The sequence below is a fragment of the Muntiacus reevesi genome, chromosome 5, assembly GCF_963930625.1.
Source record: "Muntiacus reevesi chromosome 5, mMunRee1.1, whole genome shotgun sequence".
In the NCBI taxonomy this organism is placed as follows: Eukaryota; Metazoa; Chordata; class Mammalia; order Artiodactyla; family Cervidae; genus Muntiacus; species Muntiacus reevesi.
In genome coordinates, this window is record NC_089253.1 from 46,294,990 (window position 1) to 46,319,409 (window position 24,420).

At 66.3% G+C, this 24,420-nt stretch overlaps 2 protein-coding genes across 4 annotated transcripts; one reads left to right on the forward strand and one right to left on the reverse strand.

Annotated features, from left to right (window-relative positions):
* The first annotated feature begins 200 nt into the window (after positions 1 to 200).
* On the forward strand, positions 201 to 1,227 carry PHLDA2 (pleckstrin homology like domain family A member 2). Its single transcript, XM_065937286.1, has 2 exons — positions 201 to 700; positions 967 to 1,227. The coding sequence occupies exon 1, from the start codon at positions 258 to 260 to the stop codon at positions 687 to 689; it is 432 nt and encodes a 143-aa protein (XP_065793358.1). The 5' UTR covers positions 201 to 257; the 3' UTR covers positions 690 to 700; positions 967 to 1,227.
* A 1,436-nt stretch (positions 1,228 to 2,663) lies between these two features.
* Positions 2,664 to 22,615, reverse strand: SLC22A18 (solute carrier family 22 member 18). 3 transcript variants are annotated; one of them, XM_065936616.1, is made up of 11 exons: positions 22,492 to 22,607; positions 21,504 to 21,672; positions 19,551 to 19,648; positions 18,501 to 18,661; positions 17,996 to 18,128; positions 11,538 to 11,656; positions 11,082 to 11,189; positions 10,057 to 10,157; positions 5,775 to 5,876; positions 5,457 to 5,577; positions 2,664 to 3,503 (listed from the first exon to the last, which is right to left on the reverse strand). In XM_065936616.1, the coding sequence occupies exons 2-11, from the start codon at positions 21,645 to 21,647 to the stop codon at positions 3,316 to 3,318; spliced, it is 1,275 nt and encodes a 424-aa protein (XP_065792688.1). In that variant the 5' UTR covers positions 21,648 to 21,672; positions 22,492 to 22,607; the 3' UTR covers positions 2,664 to 3,315. The 3 variants fall into 3 exon arrangements, with proteins under 3 accessions (XP_065792688.1, XP_065792689.1, XP_065792687.1); XM_065936615.1 differs by having other exon boundaries at positions 2,665 to 3,503; positions 21,504 to 21,675; positions 22,492 to 22,615; XM_065936617.1 differs by lacking the exon at positions 22,492 to 22,607 and having other exon boundaries at positions 21,504 to 21,675.
* Between the last annotated feature and the right edge of the window lie 1,805 nt (positions 22,616 to 24,420).

A 24,420-nucleotide genomic window follows, 5' to 3' on the forward strand; every position in this document is an offset into this window, starting at 1 on the left:
ATGACCTCGGGTGGCCCGGGGCTAGGATGCCTTGTGCAGGCCCGGGGCCACCGCGGCGGGTGGGGCGGGGGCCGGGGAGGGGGAGGACGGCGGGGGGCGGGGCCGGGAGGGGGCGTGCCCGGGGTGGGGGGGGCGGGGCGCGCCAGGCGCGGACCCTATAAAACCGGCTCCCACTCCGCCAGAGCATCAGAGCGCTTTGCTCGTCCTGACATCCTTCTCTCGAGCGTCGTCTCCCTCCAACCGCCAAGCTGGCCAACATGAGGAGCTCCGGAGAGGTGCTGAGAGAAGGCGAGCTGGAGAAGCGAAGCGACAGCCTGTTCCAGGTGTGGAAGAAGAAGCGCGGCGTGCTCACCACCGACCGCCTGCGGCTGTTCCCCACCGGCCCGGGCGCGCGCCCCAAGGAGCTGCGTTTCCACTCCATCCTCAAGGTGGACTGCGTGGAGCGCACCGGCAAGTACGTCTACTTCACCATCGTCACCACCGACCGCAAGGAGATCGACTTCCGCTGCGCGGGCGAGAGCTACTGGAACGCGTCCATCACACTGGCGCTCATCGACTTTCAGAACCGCCGCGCCCTGCAGGACTTCCGCAGCCGCCGCGAGCGCGCTGCGGCCGCGGCCGCCGCGGCCGCCGCCGCAGCCGCCGCCGAGGAGCAGGAGCCCGAGCCCGAGCCGGCCGGCCAGTCCTAAGCCCCGCCGCGGTGAGTGCCTGCCGCCCGCTCGCCGGCTGCACGCGGTCCTGGGGGAGGACGGGTTCCATCTCGGACGTCGGGGGGAGGGAGGTCCTGCCCCGTCTAGGTGTCGAGAGGGGACTGGGTGCCGCGCCATCGCGGCGCGCCTGGGGCGCGCGGCAGGAGATGTCACTTGCATCTTCGGTGTAGGGGCCTCGGGAGACCAACAGGCTGGACCCTGGCTTGCTCAGCCCCCAGGCTCGGGCACAGCTCCCTGAATCCTTCTCTCTCCACAGGACCATGCAGGCCGCACCGTCGGGAGCCCAGAAGATGCCTGGGGAGAGGGGAACTCCGACAGCACCACTTGCTGACTATGGCAAGCATCTAGCCGGTGCTGCTCCACTTCACACACAATGATTTGTCCAAGCTGATTCACTGAGCCTCACCGAGCCCGCTGCATGGGCTATTAGTTGTCTATGTATCTATGTTAATGGTACCCACATATCCAAACCATCCGTCTTAACATTTGTATTTCACCGCCATTCCAAATAAATAGCTCGATTCTTCTCTTTTCTATCAGCCAGTGTGTGATGCAGTGAACTTTCTGTGGGAGGGGGGTCGGTGGTCCCTTCAGTGGGTGTCGTTGGGGGGAGCGGCCACCCCAGGTGTCGGAAGGGCAAGGAAACACGCTTTGAGTGCGCACGGTCATCTGCCAGACCTGGTCACCCTCTCCCGAGGCGGGGGAGTGCTCTCCGGGGGCCCTGGCTCACTCCAGGTGTGAATGGGGAGGCCGGGACCCTGCTTGCTGACCAACTGGCCCTGCGCGGCCCGTGTGTCTCCCCATCCGAGCGGCTCTTGTGTGCCTGACCCCAGCTGCCCCTCCTGCCCCATCTTGCTCACCTGCCCATCCCTGAAAGGAAGCCCGCAGGCCTCTGACTGCCCACCTGCTGCTCCCCTCTTAACCCCACCCTGGGCTGGATCAGCTGCCAGGCCCTGCTGGCCCATACCTGACGTGTGGGGCCAGCGAGGCGGCCAGTGCTTCTGGGCAAACGGGAGAGCGGTCTGCGCCCTGGGCAGGAGGCTGAGGCTGCTGAGGGGCTTGGGATATGTCATCAGGAGGTAGGCCTGAGATCCCTGACCAGAGAGCAACTTCCACCCTTCCAACTCCAGAAGTGGGGTGTCCAGGGTTGCCCTCCAAGCCTTGGGATGGGGAGGGGAAATGTGTCCCTCCACCTAGAAGTTCTGTTGGTGATGAAGAAGCCAAGGATGGAAGAACAAGACGGGACAGCGATCCTGGCCTGGCTAGGGCACCTTCATGTCACCTTTGTGGCTGGAGGGAGCCAGGTGTGGGGGTGGGAGACGCCGAGGTTGGGGGAATGAAGGGCCCCAACTGGGCCTTAATGTCAGTCTTACCCTGGACTGGGGTGGGGGCCACTATCACAGGACTCCTGACTCACTGGGTCACCGGGGTCAGGCTTGGGAGGTGGGGCAGTCCTGCTGGGAGGCTGGGTGCTGGGTCCAGAGAAGAAACCGTTCCTGCGGTGAATGTTTTCCTCCACAACACTCTGAGGCCCCAGGGCAAATGGGAGGGGGCTCTTTCAGAGAGGAGAGGCCAGCTCCAGGGCCCCCACTGACCCAGGGGCACCTCCATCCTGCGCCACCCTGGAGATCTCTCCCGCCAGAGCCTCACCAGAGTGGATGACGCAAGTCAGAGAGTGAGGCCCCGGTGCCTCACCAGTTCTGGTGGGGCTCACGGGGGGTGGTGGGGGTGGGGGTGGGGGTGGGGTCTGACCTGAGCACTGGGGCTGGGAGTGTGTGTGTGCGCGCGTGTGTGTATGCCTGTGTGTGTGAGAGGGAGAGTGTGCACGCGTGTGGGTCTCGGCTCTCGGAGGCTCCTCCAGGAGGGGCCATGGAATATTCCAAGTTTAATAGCTTCTGTTAAAAGTAGCCTGTGGGGGAAGGGTGGCCTTCCTGGTCTCAAGGGCATCTGCAGACACCCAACAAGGTTGTCCTCTCCACGCTGGTTCTTGGCACGGCAGCCGGCAGGCCTCACTGTGTCTGATGCCCCTTTGCCATGGGACTTGGGCTGGAGGTGGGGGGCGGCGGAGGAACGACTCATTGATTCTCAAGCCTGGAGGCCTGGCTCTCTACCCGTTGGGTTCCCCAACATGAAACGAGGGTTCTCTTCTTTGACCTCTCCCCAGGCCTCAAATGCTTGACCTTTTAAAAACGACCCTGTCCTCTTTCTGTTCCCCAGTAGAAGCAACCTCAAGGGCTATGGAGGGTGTGCAGGCAGCGTGTGCTTGGCGAGGGGTCGGCGTTGGGGCCGTGGGTGAGCAGAGAGCACCCTGTCTCTGGGGACGTGGGCAGAGTCGTCTGGACGGCAGCAGGAAGGACTCCTTGCTGGCCTGGGTGGTGGACTCCAGGTCCAGGACCCACCTCATGCTGGGGTGCTCTTGGGCAATTCTTCTCTCCCTGGACCCCTGGGGCCCAGCTGCAGAGCCTCTCCTCCAGGAAGCCCACCAGCCTCCAAAGCTGCACCCCATCCCCTCCTTAGACTCCCTGTCCAGCAGGCAGGCGCCTTCAGAAACCAGGCTGCGAGAGGACCCGAGGGAGTTTATTGCCAGTCTGCCTGGGAGCCAGCGTCACTGGGCCTTGTCCATCTTCCGGGGCACAGGCTGCCTCCAGAGGACCAGGAGGACGACTAAGTTGACGGCGAACTGCACGTGGCCGAAGACGGGGACCCCGAAGCTGCGATACAGGAGGCCGCCCAGGGTGGGCCCTAGGGTCCGGGTCAGCGGCTGCACAGAGGCGCAGAGGCCCAGCATGGCTCCTGCAGCGGGGGGAGGGTGCGTCAAGTCAGGCCTGGCCGGTCCCTGAGCATCACTGCCCCGCGGCCCACGTCCTCGACGCGGCCCGGGCCTCCCTGTCCCCCCGTCCCCCGCTCCATGCCCCAGCTCGCTCCACCTGGCCTGCTTGCCCGTCTGCTCCCCGCAGGCCACGCGTGGGGCGCGCTGCGGCCTCTGGATGTGGTGCCTCTGCCCTGCTCCAGAGAGCTCCCAACACAGGAGGAGCCTGGGAACAGGGCCCCGGGTCGTGGGCCAGCTGCCACCCCTCCCTGCCAGCCAGAGACACAGCACCCCAGTCCAGCCCGGCCCAGAACCGGGGAGGCTCCGTGTGGGCGCTGGGCTGGGGTGTGACGTGGGCCACGATACACCCCAGGGCACCCCCGTGACCTTTACTGCCCTTGAGTGGACTGGAGGGAACACCCCCCGGGGCCGGGGAGGAGGTTCAGGTGCTCAGAGGGCGCCCCCGTCTTTGCACCCGCTCCCCAGGCTCACCTAGCTGCCTGCACCCCTTCTACCTGACCCCCCATCTCTACCCTCCCCTTGTCAGCTGTGCCCTATGCGGGCCGTCCTGGGACCTCAGAGGTCCTGTGGTCCTCAGAGGCTCCAGTCCGAGGCTGGAAAGCCCCGCCCTCGTGGACCAGGGGGGCGTGGCCTGGCGAGGCCCCGCCCAGGCTCAAGGCCCGCGTCGGGGGAATTTCAGAGCAGCCCCTCCCAACTCCCACAGGCCCTGCAGACACCAGGGAGCAATTACCGCCCCCTCTGCGGTCTCCAGTTCCCAGGCTGGCGCTGGGAACCACTCTGACTCCTTCCAAGCTGAGGGGAGGTGCCCCTGGCACCTGGGTCCGCTCCTCTCGCTTCCTTGCAGGCCCTGCCCTCATCTCTCCAGGTCTTCCCCTCCTTCCTCCTCCTGGCCTCTGGGCAGAGCCGGCTCACTGCCTCCAGGAAGCCCTCCAGGACCAGTCTAGCCTCCCAAGACCACAGAGTCGCAGATCTAGGGAGCCCTGGGGGTTCCCAAGGCAGCCCTGAGGAGACGCTTTGTCTGGCAGCCTCCCCACTTTAGCAGGGCCCCTGGATCTGTCTGCCCCTCCCGGACACGCAGGTGGATGGACGGAGGGTCAGCGGGGGCCCTGAGCCCTCTGGCCCTGCTGCTGGGGAGGCCTTTGACCGCAGCCAGCCCACAGGAGCCCCTGGCCTGACCAGCACATGCGCAGGGTAGTGTGGGAGCGGGAGCCTGGGGAGCATCAGGTCCAGGGACCCCCTGCCCAGTCCAGATGGGAAACCCCCCAGCCTCCAGAGGGAAGGCAGGCTGCAGAGTGGGAGCTGGGGGTCTGCGTCTGGGGGTGTCTGAGCCCCACTGGGTGGTCCAGGGCCTTCTTAGACTGAGGTTGCTGTGAGCCTTCGGTCACTGGTCCCTCGGGAGTCACCTGCACGTGCGCGGGCAGGGACCAGGAGGTGTCCCGGCGCTGGCCCCACCCCCGCTGGCCTCTGGCCATTCTCTGTGCCTGGCCCTCTTCCTAACCAGCCTCCGCAGCAGCCTTTCTGAGCCTCGTCCCACACCCTGGCTCAGCTGGGGCTGGCCTGGGATGCCATCTTTCCTCCCCCTTTCTAGTGAAACCCTGTGCATACTTCAGTCAAGTCAGATGCCACCTCCAGGAAGCCCTCCTTCCTTCCCCCAGGCTGGCCTGGGGCTGATCAGCAGGGCCTGGTGCAGGGTTGACTGGGTGGGGTGGCGGGCAGGATTCTCACCTGAGCCCTCTTGCGGGCCACTGCCCCCACCCTGCCCACTCAGACCCCTGGCCGCCCATCCCACCCAGTGCCCACTGGGTCCCCACTCAGGGCAGCTGCTCTGCCCCAAACTGCTCATCAAGCTCCCCAGAGAGCAGGGCTGGGGAGCCCCCCAGGGCCTGCCCTTTACCCGACCCAGGGACCTCACTCACCCGTGTCTGAGGCTGAGACAGCTTTGGTCAGTATGCTGTCGGTGACCACATTGAGGGCACACAGGCTGAAGACCAGGCCGGGCATCAGGAGGCAGAAGTGGAAGACGTTGGTCATCAGTGCCTGGCGGGAGGCAGGCGGAGGCCACGGTGACCAGAGGGAGTCGTCCCTCCCCTGAGGTCCCGCTGAGGTGGTCCTGGGTGGGAGTTGGGGGCAAGGGAGCCCCAGGGCTCAAGTGCAGACGGGGCACCTGAGGAGGGTCAGGGGAGAGGGCCTGGGCCCCTGCTCTTTGCAGGGATGGCGGGACGGGGGTCTCTCACCATGGCCAGTCCCACGACGCTGAAGACCAGCACGCTGGCCCGGAGCAGGGCTCCCTCAGAGAAGTGGCTGCTCAGCCGCCCGATGACCAGGCCCTGGATGACCTGAGTGAGAGCGAGAGGGCGGAGGTGGGCACGGCCGGGCCTGGGAGGGCGTCTGGGCTGCGGCCGGCTCGTGGCCTTCCCCCGCTACCCACGACCCCTGGGCCCCTGCCACCAGTCCCAGCAGCCAGAAAGCTCAGGGCAGAGGGGGGAGCCTGCGGTTCCCACGACAGCCCCAAGGTTCTGGGGAGACGGGGCCTGCAGCCTGGGGGGTCTCACACACGTGCACACACATGCACCCGCCCACACTCACGCATGTTCCACATCCAGAAATAATTGCATCTCTGCCATCTCAGATGTGATGAAAGTGAAAGTGTTAGTCGCTCCGTCGTGTCTGACTCTTTGCCACCCCATGGACTGTAGCCTGCCCCAGGCTCCTCTGTCCATGGGATTCTCCAGGCAAGAATACTGGAGTGGGTTGCCATTTCCTTCTCCAGGGGATCTTCCGGATCCAGGGATCACACCTGGGCCTCCTGCATCGCAGGCAGATTCTTTCCCGTCTGAGCCACCAGGGAAACCCTGAAAGGGCTGGCTAACTCCTGACAGGGATGGGGGAGGCCGTGACTACAGGCTGGAGGGCTCACAGTGTGGCCCTGAGTCCAGCCCTGGGGACCCCCCCCGCGTGCCCTGGCCCACCACCACACCTCTCTGCTCCCTCTTGGCTCTCTGGTTTGGGAGCTGGGAGCTGCCACAAATGGGGAGGCTGGGGCACACGGGGGCGGGGGGTGCAGGGGCTGGACTGGGACGTGAGCCCAGGGCCTTGGTGGCCATGTGGGGTCCTCCAGCAGCTGGCCCGATTGAGACTGGCCCTGGCAGGCAGGTGCCTCGGCCACCACCTACTGGGGCCAGGGCCTGGGCCAGGGGACCGCTACTCCCATGACGACCGGGTGAACTGAGGCCTGGGGTCCCAGAGTGGGGTGGGGTGGAGCCCAGGCTGGTGGGCTTGTCCTGAGCCTGGGCAGGAGAGGAAGGGGCCACAGGCTCCCCGAGAGACCCCCCACTGTTGCTCAGGCCTCCACCTCCAGCTCCGCCCTCCTTGTCCCCCACTGCCCCCCACCAGCTCAGCCCCAGGGTCAGCCAGCCAGGGGCTGGGTTAAGGTTCAGCTCCCCTTCCTGCCCTCCGCTCCTCACCATGGGGGTGGGAGGAAAAGCCCAGAGCGGGGACACCCTTGACACCTGGGATGTGACTCAGAGGACAAGCCCAGCCCACAGGCCGTTCCCAGGCCGGGGTGAGGCTCCCTAGATGGTCCCTGCCTCTTCCACCAGGCAGGCAGGAAGTGTCCGGGGAAACCGTGAGTTTGGACCAGCGCCCACTGGAGCTGGGGGTCAGCACCCCGGGCTGGGCTGTGTGACCCGGGGTAGGGGCGGGTCCAGCCCCGTGGACCGGGAGGGAGCACTGTCCTTGCCGCCTGCCTGGCATCATGAAACTGTCTCAAACCACAACCAAGGGTGTCCTTAAAAAAAAAAATCTCACTTTCACACTTGCTTATCTTCATTTTGTTTGTTTAAAGGGAAGATCTACTTGACAAGTTTCTTTTAGTACTTGACACCCCAGAGGAAATCATCAAACCAGGAGAGAGACTGAAATCTGTCTCCACTCTTCATACGGACCCGAGACCAGGACTCTGATGGGCTGGGAGTCAGCTCTTCGTTTTGCCATTAACTTAAAAAAAGCCTAAGCTTTCTTGCCTTCCAGCTTCTTACATGAAACCAGAGTTAGTGAACTAGTAACTAGAGTTACTCAGAAATTTCACTCTCTCCCAATCCTCCCACCTGGAGACCCTGTCCGCTCACCTGGCTGCCCTGGCCCGAGGGGCTGCCACCTCCCCCAAGGTCACAGGCGCCCAGTCCCGCTGCCCACCCCTGCTCTAACGCATCCTAGGGGCGGGGGCGGCCAGCTGGTAAGACCACACCCGTCCTCCACAAGGCCCCACCCACAGCGAGTACATCTGAATAAATCCAGGTCCTTCTTGGCTTTGCGGCCCACCCCACACGCAGGCCTTCAGAGCACAGTCCTCTCCCCTCCGGCCGGGCCGGCCGAGCCGCCCCAGGGCCTCTGCACTGCAGACCCTCCCTGCATGCGGCTCTCTCCCTCCGGGCCTCTCCCTGGGCCGGGGGAGAGCCCCCGCCGGCTGGCCGCCCCACCGAAGCAGCGACCTCTGCCCTGACGAGGGCCCTGATTCTCCTTCCGGGTCTTGTCTCCCCTGACCCACCAGACGCCTAGGTGGTGGGGGCTTGTCTCTGTTCCCCCCGGCAGGACAGAAGCTCCATCCCTGCAGCAGCCTAGGGCTCAGTGGGGGGCCCTCCCAAGAGGGTCCTCGAGGGACAGAGGGCAGCAAACCCCCCACCCCTCACCGCGGGGAGGAGAGTGAGTGCCATCCCTTCCAGGTTAGGACAACCTGGGCTGTCCTCATGGAGACCCCCAACCCCCAGGACCCCCACACACAGGGAGCTGGGGACGCGGTGAGCCCCTTGGGTAGGGCGGGACGTGCTTTGCCAGGGCAGCTTCAGCAGCGGTGGGTTCTCCTCCCCGGACCCCCGGTGACCAGCCCTACCCTGCGTGGGATGGAGGTGACCAAGGCCCTCTACAGACACAGCTCAGGGCCTCAGCTGCCCCCACCTTTGCCTGCTGGACTGCAGGCCTGAGGCCCAGCACCCAGCCGCTCTGCAGGCTCCCCCCTCCCCAGCCCCCTCTCCTGCTGGGCCTGTGGGAGGGTCCCCAGGTCGCACCCAGGCTCCCCATCGGTCCACCCCAGCATCACAGGTGAAAGGGCCCCGGGCCCATCTCGGCAGGCCCACCCTCACCCCGCGCCAGGCCCGAGGCTAGCAGGGTCCATCCCTGGGGGTCTCAAGGGGTCTGCCGGCTTCAGCAGTCTCGGTCCCTCCCTGAGCCCAGGACAAGCTCAGGGCCCCGGTGGGCTGGGAGCAGCTCTTCATTCTACTTATTTAAAATATATATTTTTAAAATTTTTAAATAAAAAAACCGTTATTTATCTATTTTTGGCCACAACACACACCCGCGTGGGATCTCAGCTCCCCCACCCAAGGACCCAACCTGCGCCCCTAGAGCGGAAGCCTGGGGTCGTAACCACTGGACCGTCAGGGGCGTCCCGGGGGTGGCCATTTAGAACACGGCTCCAGCGGCCCCCAGTTCAGAGCATCCATGTTATTGTTGTTTTCTGTTTATCTATTTTACCCACCAGGCTGGTACTTCCCAGACCATGCAGCTAGGCCCATGGCGGGGTGGGGGCCGGCCCCTCCCCGGAACGGCTATTTCAGTCCGGGGTCCAGCCTAGCCCCGGGCCCAGAGGCTAGGGCAGCAGATGGCCTGGAGGTGCTGGGACCGCCACCCGCTTCCGGAGAGGTTCAGCGCTCACTCCGCCACCCGCCAGATCCCAGAATAGCCCCTCCCGCGCGCCGGCTGTCAGGCAGACGTCCCGGGGGGCGGCAGGCACGTCGCCACCTGTCCCCGCCACGGTCGCACCGCCGGTGGGCAGGCGCGGGGCACACAGAGCCCGGCCCTTCTCCTGGTCACGCGCCCCCCCACGGGGACCGACTCCCCCCGCCCCCTGGCCGGCCTGGCACCGCCGGTACCCAGGTGGATGCTGGGAGGCCATGGGCCTCTGATGTGTTTCCTGATGGGAAGTTGAGGGCTCACCAGCCCCCTCAAGGCTGGATGGACAAAGCTCCCCTCACCCCTCTCAGATGGGACCCCCCGGGCAGATGGATGGGCAGAGAGTGTGTGTGTGTGCATGCTAAGTCACTTCAGTCGTGTCCGACTCTGTGCAACCCTGTGGACCAGAGCCGGCCAGGCTCCTCTGTCCACGGGATTTCGCGGGCAAGTCTACTGGAGTGGGTTGCCATGCCCTCCTCCAGGGGATCTGCCTGACTTAGAGGTCGAACCCGCATCTCTTACGCCTCCTGCGTTGGCAGGCGGGTCCTTTACCGTTAGTGACACAGGGAGGCTCGGGCAGAGAGGGCGTGCAGGTGCAGACCCAGGTGTGGGGACTGTGCCAGGGAGAGCGGGGGACAAGCCGGAAGCTAGGGTGCGGACGGAGCACCCGAGAGGTGGGCGTGCAGGACGGCTCCCGCGCTGCTCAGAAGCCGGGGGGGTGGTCTGCGAGGCCCTGGGACCCTGGGAGTGCCGGAAGCCCACCGCCCAGCGCGTCCAGCACCCACTCACCATCTGGAGAATCCCGAAGAAGGACATGAGGTAGCCAGCCTGGGCGGCCTCCAGCTGGAAGAAGTCCATGGAAATGATGGAGAACATGACCATGAAGAGCCCTGGGCAGGCGGGGCGTCAGGGGTCAGGGGTCAGGGGTCAGGGCTGTGCCGCCGTGCCCCTCTGCACCCCCCGACAGCTGACCTGCCGGGGCACCAGGGGGCCCAGCCACGGTGACTGGCTCAGGGAGGACCAACGCGAGCCTGCCCCAAGGTCCTCCCCATGGGGCTGCCATGGGCTGTGAGTGAGAAGGTGCCTGGCGCTGCCCTTGCCCAGGGTGGGCAGAGCCCAAGGCCGTCTGGAGGGGTGAGGGGATGGCAGACCGGGGGGCCCCAGGCGGGCAAGGTGGGAGGATTAGGCCCCAGAACTGAGGTCGATGACCTGGGTTCCCATCACCTGCCCCCTGAGCATCCTGGGGGCAGGTGAGCTGGGAGGGGTTCCCCAATGGCCAGGATGGGGCGTTTCTGCAGAGGAGGGGTTAACCCTTTAGCGCCCATGTGGGAACGCCTGAGCGCCTGTCAGCGAGGCCTCACAGGTGTTCTCTGCAAGGCTCCTGAGTTGGAGGCCCCCCGACACGGGCTCTGAGGGGTCACTCCTGGGCCTGACTGTGCTCAGGGATGCCGTCAGGTCTCCTGAGAAGGGACGCAGGGGTGGGTGGAGTGTGTGTGCCCCTGCAGACGCAGTCTTCTCCCTGACTGTCCCGAGAGGCCTCGGAAGCCGCTGGGCAGGGCAGAGCTTTCATAAAGCAGGGGTGACTGGGGCCTGAGGCCAGGGGGAGACCCGCCGTCTGTCCTCCTCCTGGCCCAGGCGGCCAGGCCTGCACCAACCGGTGGGCCGTGCCCTCCCTGGGACGGGTGTGGGCCTGGGGCCCGGGGAGGCTTGGAGCGCGAGAGGCTGGACAGAGGGAAGGCGGTTCTCCCGGCGGACCCCCCAGAACTCCTGGCCGCGGACCCTGGAACTCCCGGCCACCCCGGCCCTGGACTCACCTATGGGGAAGCCGCAGATGACCTTGACCAGAAACACCGGCAGGACGCCCGGCTGCAGCAGCAGGCGGGTGATGGCCCTCAGATCAAACACGCTGGCCTTGGGTTTCCCTGGGGCACGCAGAGGGGCCGTCAGCCCACCGGACAGTGGCTGAATGCCCCCGGCCCCGCGGGCCCACTGCCCAGGGCACAGCCCTTGCCGCCACGACTGCCCTGGCTCGCCGTGGTCTTGGCAAAGTGTCCCTGAAGGGAGGGCTGGGCTGGGGGTGAGAGGGGCCCCAGGGCCAGGGTGTTGGCTGCTGGGGCCGGAGGGCTCACACCTCACACTGGCTGCATCCCGAAGGGGCGTACCTGGGGGGTGTAGCTGGCCAGGTGTGCCTGGCAGGGCGCACCCGGCGGGGCGTCCCAGCTGGGAAACTCCTTGTGTGCATCTGGACCAGGGTACCTCCCGGGGCTCACCTGGCGGGGCGGTCTGGGCGTGGGCGCCGGCCCCCTTGGTGCTGGCTGGGATGCAGGTGACGCTGAGGAGGGCTCCCAGGAGGGTGATCACGAGGGCCGCAACGAGCGGGCACTGAATCCTGGGGGCGGCACTCGCGGTCACACGGGGCTGAGGCCCCAGGGCACGCGGGCCCCCTGCCCCTTCAGCTGCTCCTGGGCTCTGATGGCTTGTTCTCAGCTCACGCCGCGCCCCTCACACCTCCCCAGGCTTCAGTCTGGAGGGCGGGACGCGGACCCTCAGGGCACATCCACGAGGGGACGGCGAAGGAACAGACCCTCCCGTCCCTGCGGTCTCTGAGGGTGGGCGGCCGTGGGGGCGGGAATGCTGAGCCCCAAGGGGCGGGGGCAGGGGCCTGGAGTGGGCGGCCACGGTCCCGGGGACGCATGGCTCCTGGCCTGTTGAGGGGTGAGAAAGCTCCCGAAGGACAGGGATGCTGTGAGCCCTGGGGGCCATGTTTGGGGAACAGGACCCAGCGAGGGGGATGCCCCCCAGACTCCCCCGGACACTCCTGGCAGGGCCAAGGGTCCCGCCCATGCTGGGGAACAGGACACCGAGGCTCCCGGGGGAAAGACCCAGTCCCCAGAGCCCTGCGGCCCCTGCCCCGGTGGGACTGGAGGGGCCGCCTGGCGTGGAGGCTGAGAAGGGTACCAGGTGGCACCAGGGCTGGGGCACCAGGAGCAGCCGGAGAGACTGAGCCCGCTGTGCCCCGTGGGCCGGGGTCTGGCTTTGACTGTCAGCCCCACGCGCCCACATGGGAGGCTGTGGGACCCCGCCTCCCGCGGGCCCACCTGTGTCTGGGGGCCGTCAGCCCTCCCTGCCCTCCTGGGGGAGGACAGGCCCGCACTTAGTGGGTCTCAGGAGCCCCCACTTCCAGGAGGGGGTTGGGCAGACTGGGCCGCAGGGTGGGCGGCCTTTGGCCCCCTAAAGACCCAGGACTCAGCCCTCAGGGCGCCTGCCCGCCTGCCCGCGCTCCCACCATGGCCGTGACTCAGACACTCCCCTCGGCTTTCACTTCTGAGGGCGCGCTTCCCCTCCGCGGGTCAGCGCAGGGACACTCAGCCTGTGACCCCCCGACCACATGCAGGGTCCACCGTGTGGGGTCCACCGAGGACCCCCTCGGCCTCCCGCGCCAGCCAGGCCGTGCGTGTCAGCCGGGAGCCAGGGCACTGCGGACTAGCCCTTCTGACTGCCACCGTCTCCTCCTGAAGGCGAGAGGAGAGAAACAGAAGCCTCTTACTGAGCCAGGCCGCGTGGACCTCCAGGCGTGGGCACGGCAGAACGCCCTGCCCCTCCGCAGCAGAGAAAACTCCTACGCACCCTGCAAGGGCCCTCTCTGAGAGGCCCTGCCCTCCTCCGCAGCGGGTACCCTGTCCTCTGAGAAGGGATGCTCTACTCCAGGGCCATTATCTGCCCCCCAGGGTTGGGGGCCTGGGTGGGACCCTCCGCTGAGACCCCCGTGGGCCAGACTGTGGCCCAAATGGACGAGAGCTGTTCTGGCCCAGACTCTGTCAGTGTCTGCAGACAGGGCAGCCACCAGCTGCCCCGACTCTCCCTGGACTTCAAAGAGAGGACTCTCGCCCCGACTCCAGCACAGGCGCACCCATGCGCACACGCCTGCACACACACAGCTCTCCGGGGAGCCCCCGGGGGGACAGGAATCTCCTCCACGTGGGATCAGGGACGCCCGTGGGGACGCCACACCAGAGAGGCTGGGCCCCGGCCGCCCTCATTCCTGGGCCGGGACCTGCCGGGGCTCATACCGCTGCTCAGGGCTGCAGCGGGCCCTGAACCCTGCCCCTCCCCGCAAGCCCGTCTCTGGCCCCCGGCCGATGCCCACTGCCCAGGATGTGGAACGTTTGGGCTTTCTGGCTGCCCGGGTTCCCGACCAATGGACGTGTCCATTGGCAGCCAGGTGTGAAGGGTCAGAGGACCCTGGGACCCCCCGGGAGGGATGTGGCCAGGTTTGGACCCCACAGTCCCCTCCCCCAGACGGCAGGGACACCCCAGCCCTGCCTGGTAGCCAGAGAGAAGGGCCTTTTCTTCAGGACTGTGGCCTCCAAGGCCCACACGTCACTGCTCAGGCCTGCCCGGGCAAGGACAAAACCAGCTTTCTTTGCTGGAGGCCCCGGAAATGCATTCGAGCAGAGACGGCTACTTAGATGGTTATTTTGGGAGGCAAGTGACGAGTGAGGGGTGGGTGGTTGGGAGCCAGGCCCCTTCTCTGGGGGGTTCTCTCCTGTCCTGTGTGGGGCGGCCTGTGAACTGGAAGGCCCGGGGAGCTGGGGCGTCCTTCTGCACACACAGCACTCTCCGACTCCCCCGGGGAAGACGGCAGAAAGGAGAGTGAGGACAGGAGGAAACTGCCCACGGTGGGGGCTTCTCCGTGGGGACGCCCTCCTGCCTCCTGCCCCCACTTGCTGCTGCTCTGCCGTCCAAGACACAGCTCGGGAGCCCCTCCCCAGTCAGCGCACCCCCGAGTCTGCCTCCAGCCCGGGCACCTCTGGGGTGCAGCTCAGGCAGGTGGGGCTCTGGGCCGTCTGTCCCCTGGCTCACTGGACTGTTTCTACTTAATGCAAACTGGGTGTGGGCCGTGAGGGCCGTGAGGGCCGTGAGGCAGGCAGGTTTGCACGTCTTTGTGCACTCACTCGCTCTTATTTTCGGTCAGATGGGTTGACGGGAGACTGAACAGACAGACCCTAGAGACCCTGAAGGCCCTGGGTTGGACCCAGGGTACTAAGTCCTCTGTCCCTTCTCGGTGGCTAGCTTGCTGGGTGACCACCTTTCCTCAGATGCCAGTGAGGGCTGGGCTCCAGGTGGCCACCCTCCCAGGGCGCCTGCTTCCCGCCGGGGGATGCCTCTGGAACCGGCCACGGCTGGCCGCGGCTGCCACGGGCACTGGTCAAACGTCAGCAGCCACAAACACTGCCTTTCATCCTTATCTCAGGGCCTGGAATCTGCTGATCTGACCTTATCAGGAGGACAGGAGACCTGTCCACCTGTCCACCTCGTGTGAGCTCTGTGCACGCATCCTCTCTGCCTGACACCGTCTGACTCCCACCCCGCTCTGAGGTGATCACTCCTCGTGAGCCTGGAGCTGCCCTCCCCATCGGCTCTGGGGCTCCCGGGGACCGCTCCCGCCAAGGCCCCCCTCAGCGCCTCCCGGCCTGCACACCCCGGTCCTGTCCCTCCTGGAGGGGCCTGGGGTCAGCTGGGCCCAGCTTCAGGTGGAGCGTGGCTGTGAGGGGCTCCCGGAGTCACCAGCCACCCGTTCTGAGCTTGGGGGGAGAAGCCCCCTGTCCTAGCTGAGCCCTGACCCACCACACTGTGGGTGGAACCATGTCTGGCGATGGATGCCTTGAGGCGCCAGCCCTGAGTCAGCCCCCCTCTGGCTTCGAGTGCTAGAAAATAGCCCTGAAGCCGTGTCTGGCCTCAGCCTTCACTGTGCAGCCTCCGTGCTCCCCGAGCCTCTGCCCACACAGGTCCCCAGGCAAGTCCCCAGCTCCTTCCGCCTTTGCATGGGCTTTCCTGGAACCCTGTCCAGCCAACAGGTCTAAGCTGAGGTCCAGCCCCACTAGTCTCAGCCATTCGCGCCCCGACCGTGGACCCCCGACGGCCTGGTGCACCAGGTCCCATCTGTAGGGCCTGCACGACCCCCGGGTGGGGAGGCGACAGGGCCTCGGTGAGCCGGGGCAAGAGGCTATGGAGCAGGCGGCCTGGCTGCCCTGAGTCGCCTCAGAGCCGCTCGGGGCAGCCCCGGTGTCTGCTCATCAACCTCGGGTTTTCACTGGACTGGGAGCCTTCCATCAGCAGAGTGAGGGCTTCTCGTCCCCTCGTCCAGGGGCTGAGGTATGGTCCTGGGGGGACCAGCCTTCCCAGGCCTCCAGATAAGCAGGGGGTTACAGTGACTGAGTCACAGGGCGTTTTGGGCATGGCGTGGGGCTGGGATCGCTTAGCGCCCAGGAAGGCTGGCCACGGACACTGAACCCAGTCTGGCCTGACCTTTAGGGTCTGTGGCTGGAGGCGCTCCAGCCCCGGCTTGTATAAGCAGCACCCCCGGGGGGGAGGTCACCTCTAGGGGGACAGAGCCCTTGGGTGCTGGCCTGCGGGCTCAGTGGTATCTGTGACTGTGGGGCAGCCCCTCAGTGGCCAGAGGAGCCGGGGGTCCTGCGGAGACCCCCCTGCTAAGTCCAGCCTCGGGCCTGGGCTCCGCCCGACCCCACTCTCAGCAGCGCATGACAGGTGGCCCTTGTCTCTCAAACGCCTGAGCCGATCCACCGGACTCCCCTGCCTAGGACTCAGCTGCGGTGGGCTAGGCAGGCTGGCGCTGCCCGCCCCGGGGGCACGCGGCCCCCCCGGGGGGAGGAGGTGGTGGAGGCTCCCCCGGCTGCGCGGTGCCAGGCTGGGGGCCCTGAGTCACGGGGCTGCCCCTCACCTGCTGAGTGACTCAGGGCGCAGGTCTGGGTGCTCTGCAGTAGCCAGGCCTCCCAGCTCTGAGCTGCAGGCTGGGCCTAAACCAGTTATTCCAGTACCTAGCTCAGGGCAGGGGCTGCCAAGGCCACTTCCTCCCTCCACCTGCTCCCTGGTGGTGGGGGGGTTGGGGCATGGTTGGGACCTTCAGCGGCCTTTAGGGCAGGGGGGGCTGGGATGGGCAGGTAGAAACAGCCAGGGAGACCTCACCTCCTGCTGCATCAAGGGGGAGGGGTGAGAATGTGTCTCTGCATCCCGCCTGCCCTTGCCGCGGGCTGTGCTGGGAGGCAGAGCTGGTTGAGGCTAGCAGAGAGGCCGGACAAATAGATGGGGTGCCGGCCCCTGCCGTGGGGCATCGGGGTCCCAGAGGACCCCCACTTCCTGGGGCCTTGAGAGGATACTGGGAGCTCCACTGGGAGGGGGGTCTTACCTTCTGTGGGGCCCCGGTTTCCCCACCCATCAAAGAAAGTGGCTTAGACCTCGGGATGGAACTGGGAAGCTAGTGGAATGCCCTGAAAGGTCAGGACAGGGATGGAGTGAATTTGGGGGCTTCTGGGAGGGGGAGGGAAGTGAGTGGTATTTCCTGGGTCAGCAGCTATGCTGGGGACAAGGGCAGGTAAAGACAGGAGGGATGGGGTTGGGGGGGCTGGCCCGAGGAGGCCTGTGTGTGTGTGTACTCTGCAAGGTGAGCAAACCTGTCCAGGGCCCAGGGCAGCAGGCGGCCGGGCTGGGCGGCAAAGCCCCAGTCCTGGTTCCGGTCCTGACCCCCAGGGTCAGCAGGCAGGCTGCCCCCTACCCCACCTCTCCACACGCCCCGGGTGCTCCTTCTCACTCACGGCCCCTGACCCTCTCTCGTCTCTCTGTGGGCACACAGAGGCCCTCTCTCCTGTCCTGGGCCCATCTCCCGAACCAGGCTCCCATCCACGCTGAGCAGGGAGGGAGGCGGCCCCGGTCCAGGTGGAGTCCACAGTCGCAGGCGGCGGGCCCCGTCCTTGACCCTCACGCCTGGACACCCCCCTGAATCTCATCTCTTTGGGTCCTCCAGGTGACTTTTCTTAATCCCAGACTTCTAACACCAAGTGCTGGGCCCCAGCCCTCCTCTGGAACACTTCCCAGGGCTTAGAAACCCCCCACTTGAGAGCACAGCCCCGTTCTCCTCCAGCTCAGACCCCCAGCTCAGCCCACTCGGGAACTCCTTCATGTGTCTACCGGGCACCAGACTCACCCTGGTGGGGACCCAACTCCTGTGGGTAGCCCGGGTAGCAGGAACCTCAGCGAGGCCCACGGCTCCCCCAGGCCCAGCCCGAGTCCACACACGGCCTTGTGTTCACACTTACACTCCAGCCATCAGCAAAACCAAGCCAGATCCCGCCGCTGCCCTCTGCCCACCACGGCCGCCCCTGGTCCAGCCGCCCTTCTCTCCCGCCTGGATCGGGTCAGTCCCCACCTCTGGTCTCCCTGCCGTGGCTCCGGCCCCCACAATCTCGACACAGCATCCAGGTCACCCCCTGCCCATGCTTGAGGGCTCCACGGCCTGACGCGCTGCCCACCCCCGCTCGGTCCTTGCCAGCCTCACAGGCCTCCTCCCGTCCCCCATGTCAGGGCCTTTGCCTCCCGGATGTCCTAGCGCCTGACATTTGAGGAATCCACGTGCTGTACTGGTGTTCATTTCAACTGGGCACTCGCTTGTCTAAGCCTTTCGGACCCCACCCACCGCATAGGCCACGCCCCGGATGCCCACGCCCACCCGGAGGGTCCAGCCGGCTCCCCTCCCGTGGACCCACCTGGTCAGGGTGCCCATGGGGAAACCCAGGCCTGGAGAAGCGGTGGGGCCGGGCTGAGGGCCTGGGCGGCACAGAGCCGTCTCGTCCCTGTTGGTTCGGCCTGGTACCCACACCCCGCCTGGCTGGCCAGCCCCAACCCCAGCCGGGCCCGTGCCCCGGACACTCACCCGCACCAGCTGCTCAGGGTTCCACCGAGCAGGGGGCCGAAGATGAGACCGACGCCGAAGCACAGGCCCAGCCGGCCCAGCGCCGCGGGCCGCTCCTCAGGTGTGGACAGGTCCGCGATGACCATCTGGGCGGCTGGCGGGTGGGAGGCGAGCTGGGCACGCGGAGCCCTCTCGGAGCCCAGGCCAGGCCTCCCCCCGCACCCCGCTCCCTACAGGCCACGCCCCGACGCCCCATCTCCCCTCGGACCTGCCCCCTCCCTGTCACCCCATGTCACCAGCTGCATCCGACTTGTCCCCAGGCCGCGTGCTCCCCACCCCCTCCTCCCAGAACCGTGGAGGCGCAGCCCATCCCTACATCACCGCTCCATCCGCGGCCAGGGCCCCTGGGGATGGCGCCCGCCCCCGCCCCCGGCCCCAGCCACGCCCACACGAGGCCCCGCCCCCCGCCCCCGACAGTCCCGCCCTGGACCCCGGCAACCGGGACCTGTTGCCGAGGGCGCCCTACCTGGCAGCGTGTGCATGAGCGCACCCGGCAGGCGCGAGGCGAAGAGCAGGGCCACGCCCGGCAGGGCCGGGATGCAGGCGGCCGCGAGGAGCAGGTAGAGGGCGGACGAGGCCAGGAAGGACAGCGTGAAGGCTGCCCGCGCCCCATGCTGGTCTGCGAACCTGGGGGGCCCACACCCATGACCCTCAGCGGCAGGAGGCAGGGGTGCCCCTCTTCTGCCCCACACCCGCCCCTCCGGACGGCAGGGGAGCTGGGCCGCAGAGAGGCCCGGGTGCTGTGTGGGTGCAGGAGGGCCCGGGTCCCCGCCTCCCTCCTCACAGGGCCTGTTTCTCCACCCTTCCCTTCAGTGACCTTGGGGGGTCTGACCCACTCGGTCATTCCCACTCCTAATAAATAACTTGTGGGATACAAAGGGGCTGAGGGCGTGTGCATGCCTTACAGAAAGCTCTTCCCGGGCTCAAGTGGGGAACGCCCCCCCACCCCCAGGACCCCTGCTCTGTCCCGTTTTACTGGGTCTGGAGCCCCTTTGCTCCCATAGAGTGACTCAGATCTGACTCCTGCCACGCTGATCTGTCCACGGCAGGGTTTGCAGGAGGGTGAGCCCAGCACCCCCAGAGCACGAAGATTAGTGGGAGTCCCAGTCCCCAGAATTCTCTTTTCCAGAAAAGTTGCTGGTGGAAGCCCCCAGCTCAGCAGGGCAAGGCATTTATAGCCACGAGAGCCTCACCAGTTAAATCCTCTCTCCAGCCACAAACCAGAATTAGTGGCAGTTATGGGTCGGGACACCCTGGGAGCAGGGGCTTAACCCAGCACTAAAGGGACAAAATTTGAGCAAGCTCCAGGAGATGGTGAAGGTCGCAAAGAGTCAGATCCGACTGAGCCACGGAACAACAAAGGGTCAAAGTTCATCCGTGCCTCAGGGGCTGCCATCCTTCTAGTGTGGCCCTGTGTGAGGTCTGGGAACCTGGCGTCACCCAGGCCGTGACCTCCCAGGGGCAGGCCTGGGTCATCATGGGGTGAGGGCCCCCAGACTTCCCCTCCCCGCCGTACCTGCCGAACACAGGCCCGCCCAGCAGCTGCAGCACCCCAAACATAGTCTGCTGGTAGCCAAAGGCGACGGAGTCCAGGCCCAGCCTCCGGGACAGGTACTGAAACACAGGAGGTGTCCCTGGGAGGGGCCTGGAAGGACCCCAGCACCTGCGATCCGGGGCCCTTGGTGGGAAGGGGGAGGAAGGGTAGCTCTGAGCAGGGAATCCTCTGTGAGGGAAATGAGGGTCTGACTCTGACTGCTCCACGATGCATCTGGGGTGACCTGTGACCCTGGACTCAGCTGCTTATATCGTAGCAGGGAGCCTGACAGGACCTCTGGGTCCAGGCTCCAGGGACTCGGAACTCGGCGAAGGCAGCTGCTGGCCCTCCTTCCTTTCTTCGGGATACACCTCGAATGTGTGAGGGCAGAGCCCATTTTGCCCTAGCTCAGCACTCGATGTCTAAAAGCCCCTGGACCTCAGCACGTTCAGAACTGACTCCCAGATTTCCTCTAAGACCAGCTCCTGCTGCTGCTTCCACCCTTGGAGTCCCCACAGCCCCTCCTGGCTTCGGCACCTTCTCCCCTCCTGCACTGGTCCCACGGCTGCCCCAGGCCCTTTGCACTGGCCAGCCCACTCCCACGTCTCCTTTAAGGCTTTGTACAGGGTCGCCTTCTTGGGGAGGCCCTACTGACCCCAAACCCGCCACACCCCTCAGCACCCCCAGGGCCCCTCCTGCAGCACAATCTAACGACACATTGTTCACTGTTGGTGGGTGTCACCTATGCTCAGGACCACCAGCGGTGGGATGCCCGTGGTCTAGTCCGCCTTGTGCTCTGTGGTATTCTGAGCTCTGAGGACAGGTGCTCAGAATACCTGTGAGCATTTGTGGAGCAGACACATGCCCCCCCACCCCCCGCCCCGGGAGAGCCGGTGGGAGGGGAGGTGGCGCTGGGAGCCGCTCCATGCCCTGAGTCCTCAAGATTTCATGTTCGCTCATCACTCCGGCACCGGCTCTCTGAAGGGCAGTGAGTGGGGCACCTGCTCGGACCCCTTGGCTGTCAAGGAGGGGATGCAGGGCTTGGACCAGCCCGGTGGAGGTGAGCTGGGCTTGGGAGGCAGTGAGCTGGGCTCACTGTTTGGCCAGGGACCCCTGCTATGGCTGGACTTGTGACAAAGGCCATACCCCTCCCACCCAGATCCCCAGACCCAGGCTGCTCATGAGAATCTCCCGGGGAACTTATAAACGTGGCCAGTGGCTAGGGCCACGGTCCCACCCAGATCAGGCAGACAAGGACCTCTGGGGCTCCGGTCTTCCAAAGTCCACTGGGAGCTGCTGCCCCAGGAGGGCGAGTCCCAGCAGGCCAGCTGCACACGGGGGTGTGGAATGAACAGACAGGAGGGTACGGGGGAGGATGGCGGGTGGGTGGGCACCAGCGAGCCGTGGGCGCCACAGGAACCCAGGGGCTGCTGGGGACCAGGCAGAGTCCAGACCAGGGCAGGCAACAGAGAACCAGCCGGATTAGTCCCGCCCTCACATCCTGGCTGGGGAGACAGAAGGGATCCAAGACCATGACATGCAGTGCGGGGTGTGGGCAAGCCTCACGAGGCCGGGCCAACCAGGACCGGAGGGGAAGTGACTCCGGGTACCTGGCGGGTGCTGGGGGAGGGCCCCGCTGTGGAGGAGATCTGCGGAGGAGGGCTGAGCGGGACTAGGAAGTGAGCCGCGCGGGTGTTGGGCTGGTGGGTGAAGAGGGCCAAGGCCCTGAGCTGGGGCGGGAGCACCAGAGCCCAGGACTTGCTGATGGGGGGCCCAGAGTCACAGTCCCCGGGTGCCTCAACTGGCCTAGCTCCAGTGCAGCAAGGGGCCCCCAGCGAGAGGAGCCCGGGACAGCATCAGGCCGGAGCGCGGGCCCCGCCGGAGCGGGAAGGAAGGTGAGGGGGTGGGCCGGGCGGCCTGGGGAAGGGTACTCACGGGCATGATAGAGAACTGCATGAAGAGGCAGGTGAGCTCCAGGGCTGCCAGCACGTACGTCAGCAGCACGACCCCCGAGCGGCCCAGGGCGCCCCTCCCGCTGGGGGCCTGGCCCTGGCCCCCGGGGGCCCCGACTTTCTGCATGCTGGGCAGGTGTTGCTGGGAGACCCTGCTGGGATGAGAACGGGAGGCTGCGGGAGCGGGCAGGGAGCAAAAGTCCTCCCGAGCTGGGCGAGGGTGCTGAGTCATGGGGCGGGAGGCGGGCGGCACCCAGAAGGCCCAGGGGAGAGGTCGGGGTGCTGGGCTCTCAGCAGGGCTCTCCAGCCTCTTGCTGGCGAGTGACCTTAGGCCAGTCTTGCTCTTGGAGATCAAGTGTCCCTCCCCTGGGCGCACGGCCACCATGGAACCAGCGTGGGCTGGGCTCAGGGCCTGACTTTGAGATGGAAACCGAGGCCAGAGTGGTCGCTGACCGCGTCTCAGGTAGGTGACTCCCGTGTGTGTGTGTGTGTGTGTGTGTGTGTGTCGGGCGGGTCTTTAGGCCCACAGGGCCCCGCTTCCACCGCCCCTGTGGAGCGCTTCTCAGCAGACGGCCTAGTTTGCCCAGCTCCTCCACCAGGCCAGAGGGATTTTTGGAGCACCTGGGGGCGGGCTGGAGAGGCAGCTCAGCCTTCCAGGCCCCCCAGGCAGGGTAGCCAGGCCCTGTCTGCTCCCCACACCCCGCCACCTGCTGTAGCCAGACTCTGCGGTTCCATGGAGGCCTCCACCAAGTTTTGCCAAATGAACACCCAGCTGTACAGTTGGGCCCAAGGGTAGCCTTCAGAACGAAGACCCGGGGGCGGGGAGGGGGTGTGACATCAAGGAGGGCCCTGGGGCTGTGCGCAGACTTCCCATCCCGGGTGCGGGGAACTTGCAGGGGGCGGGGCAGAGGGTGAGAGTGGCAGGTCCCAGGGGCACCTGGCTGGCAGGGGTGCAGGAGGGAGCTCAGTACCTGCCTTCCCAGGGATCGGCTTGGGCTCCGTCCTGGCGAGGTGAGCCCTCGTGGGGTGAGCTCCGGCCTGCCTGCCCTTCCGGGGCTGGGCTCAGGTCCCCGCCCACTCAGGGTGCCCTGGGACACCTGCCCTCCGGGGGTAGTTCCCCGCCCCCGAGGCCAACCGGGACGCCCCGCCCCCGCCCGCGACCTCCGCGCTCTCATTGGCCGAGCCCGACACGCCCCCGGCGGGCACCGCTCCGCCCCGCGGCCCCGGACCTGCCCCCTCTTGCTTTTCTCCCGGGTCTGCATGGGGAGGCGGGAGCTCAGACCGCTGGAGCAGCTCTGGGTATCCAGTCTGGGTTTCGGGTGGGCAGGATGGGGCGGAGGGAGGCAGGACAGGGGCTGCGATGAAGGATGGGACGGGAAGAGGTGCCAGGAGACTCAGGGGGAGGGCAATGTCTGGCTCGCCCCCTGGGTGGGGTCTGCAGAGAGCCAGAGCGGGGCAGGGACACAGATGCCTCCTGGGAGCCGCTCTTGGACCCACGTCCCCCCGCAGTTACTGAGATGCTGGTTCTCCCCCCTTTCACACTGTGGCGCACCCACCAGCGTGGTCAGGGCCATCAGAACCCCAAGGTGTGCAGGTCCGCCTGGCTTCAAGCTGTCCTTCCGGGGGACTAGCTCGTGCCCCTTGCAGCACCCAGAGCCCCTGACGGAGCCCCGGGGAGCACACAGACTCCCTCTCGGGTCACAGTTTCCCAGATAAATGAGCAGAGGCCCACGCAGGACTCTGCCGCCCTCGACCTGCCTGCAGCTCAGAGCCAGGCCAGCGTCAAAACCAACGTCCCCTCTGCCATGCGTTACCCTCAGCCCAGGCCGCTCTTGAGCTGCAGGGACCAGGAGCCTGAGACAGGTGGGGCAGGCGGCCCAGGAGCCCTCTCTGCCTCTGTGCGTGTGTGTGTGTGGGCGTGTGTGTGTGTGGGCGTGTGTGTGTGTGTGTGGGCGTGTGTGTGTGTGAGTGCTCAGTTGTGTCCTTGTGACCCACGGACAGTAGCCCGCCAGGCCCCTCTGTCCGCGGGATTCTCCAGGCATGAACACTGGAGTGGGTTGCCAGGCCCTCCTCCAGGGGATCTTCCCGGCCCAGGGATGGAACCCACATCACCTGTGTCTCCCACACTGCAGGTGGGCTTTTTACCGCTGTACCGCCCGGGAAGCCACAGTGCCCGAGGAGACAGGCCAAAGTCCGGAAGTTAAGCGTGGAGTCGGGGGAGATCCAGGCCTGCTGAGAGGCCTTTCTGGGAGGGGCAAGAGGGCTCTCAGGCCTCAGGCCAAGTGGCTCACGCCCTCTCTCCCAGAGTGGCCCTGTGATGGCGGCAGACTTGAGTCCAAAGACAAGGGGTGGGCAGGAAGGGGCTGCTTACTCACCTCTCCCTTCCTCCTGTGGCACACGGGACCCACGGGTGGCGCAGGGCTGGCTGGAGCAGAGGCAATTAGATCCAGCCTGAGTATTCGTCACAAAAGGCTCTGTGGGCAGGGAGCTTCCTGGTCCCGAGGGAGCTGGGAAATGCATTCACTTCGCTGGGCAACTGCACTTCCTGTGGACCTGCTCCCCACCCCGGAGCAGTCACAGCCTCCCAGCCGGATCTGAGCGGGGCTGGGGAGGAGGGCTTCTCAGAGGAGGTGACACCTCTGCAGAGTCCTAAGGATGAGCTGGAGGTGCCCCCGCCACACACCCGCTGCCTGTGATGGTGGTGGGGCGGGCGTGTGCAGGCAGGTGTGTGTGCACGTGTGTCTGCGTGTGTGGGAGAGGGCAGAGCACACCCAGTGTTCAGGTCACACAAGGAGGTGCTGCACCGACTGACTACCGTGGAGCCGGGGCTCCAAGCCCGCTGCTTCTGGAAGGACCTCCAGCTGATGTGCTGACCGCAGGGGGCAGGCTGGTCAGAAGCG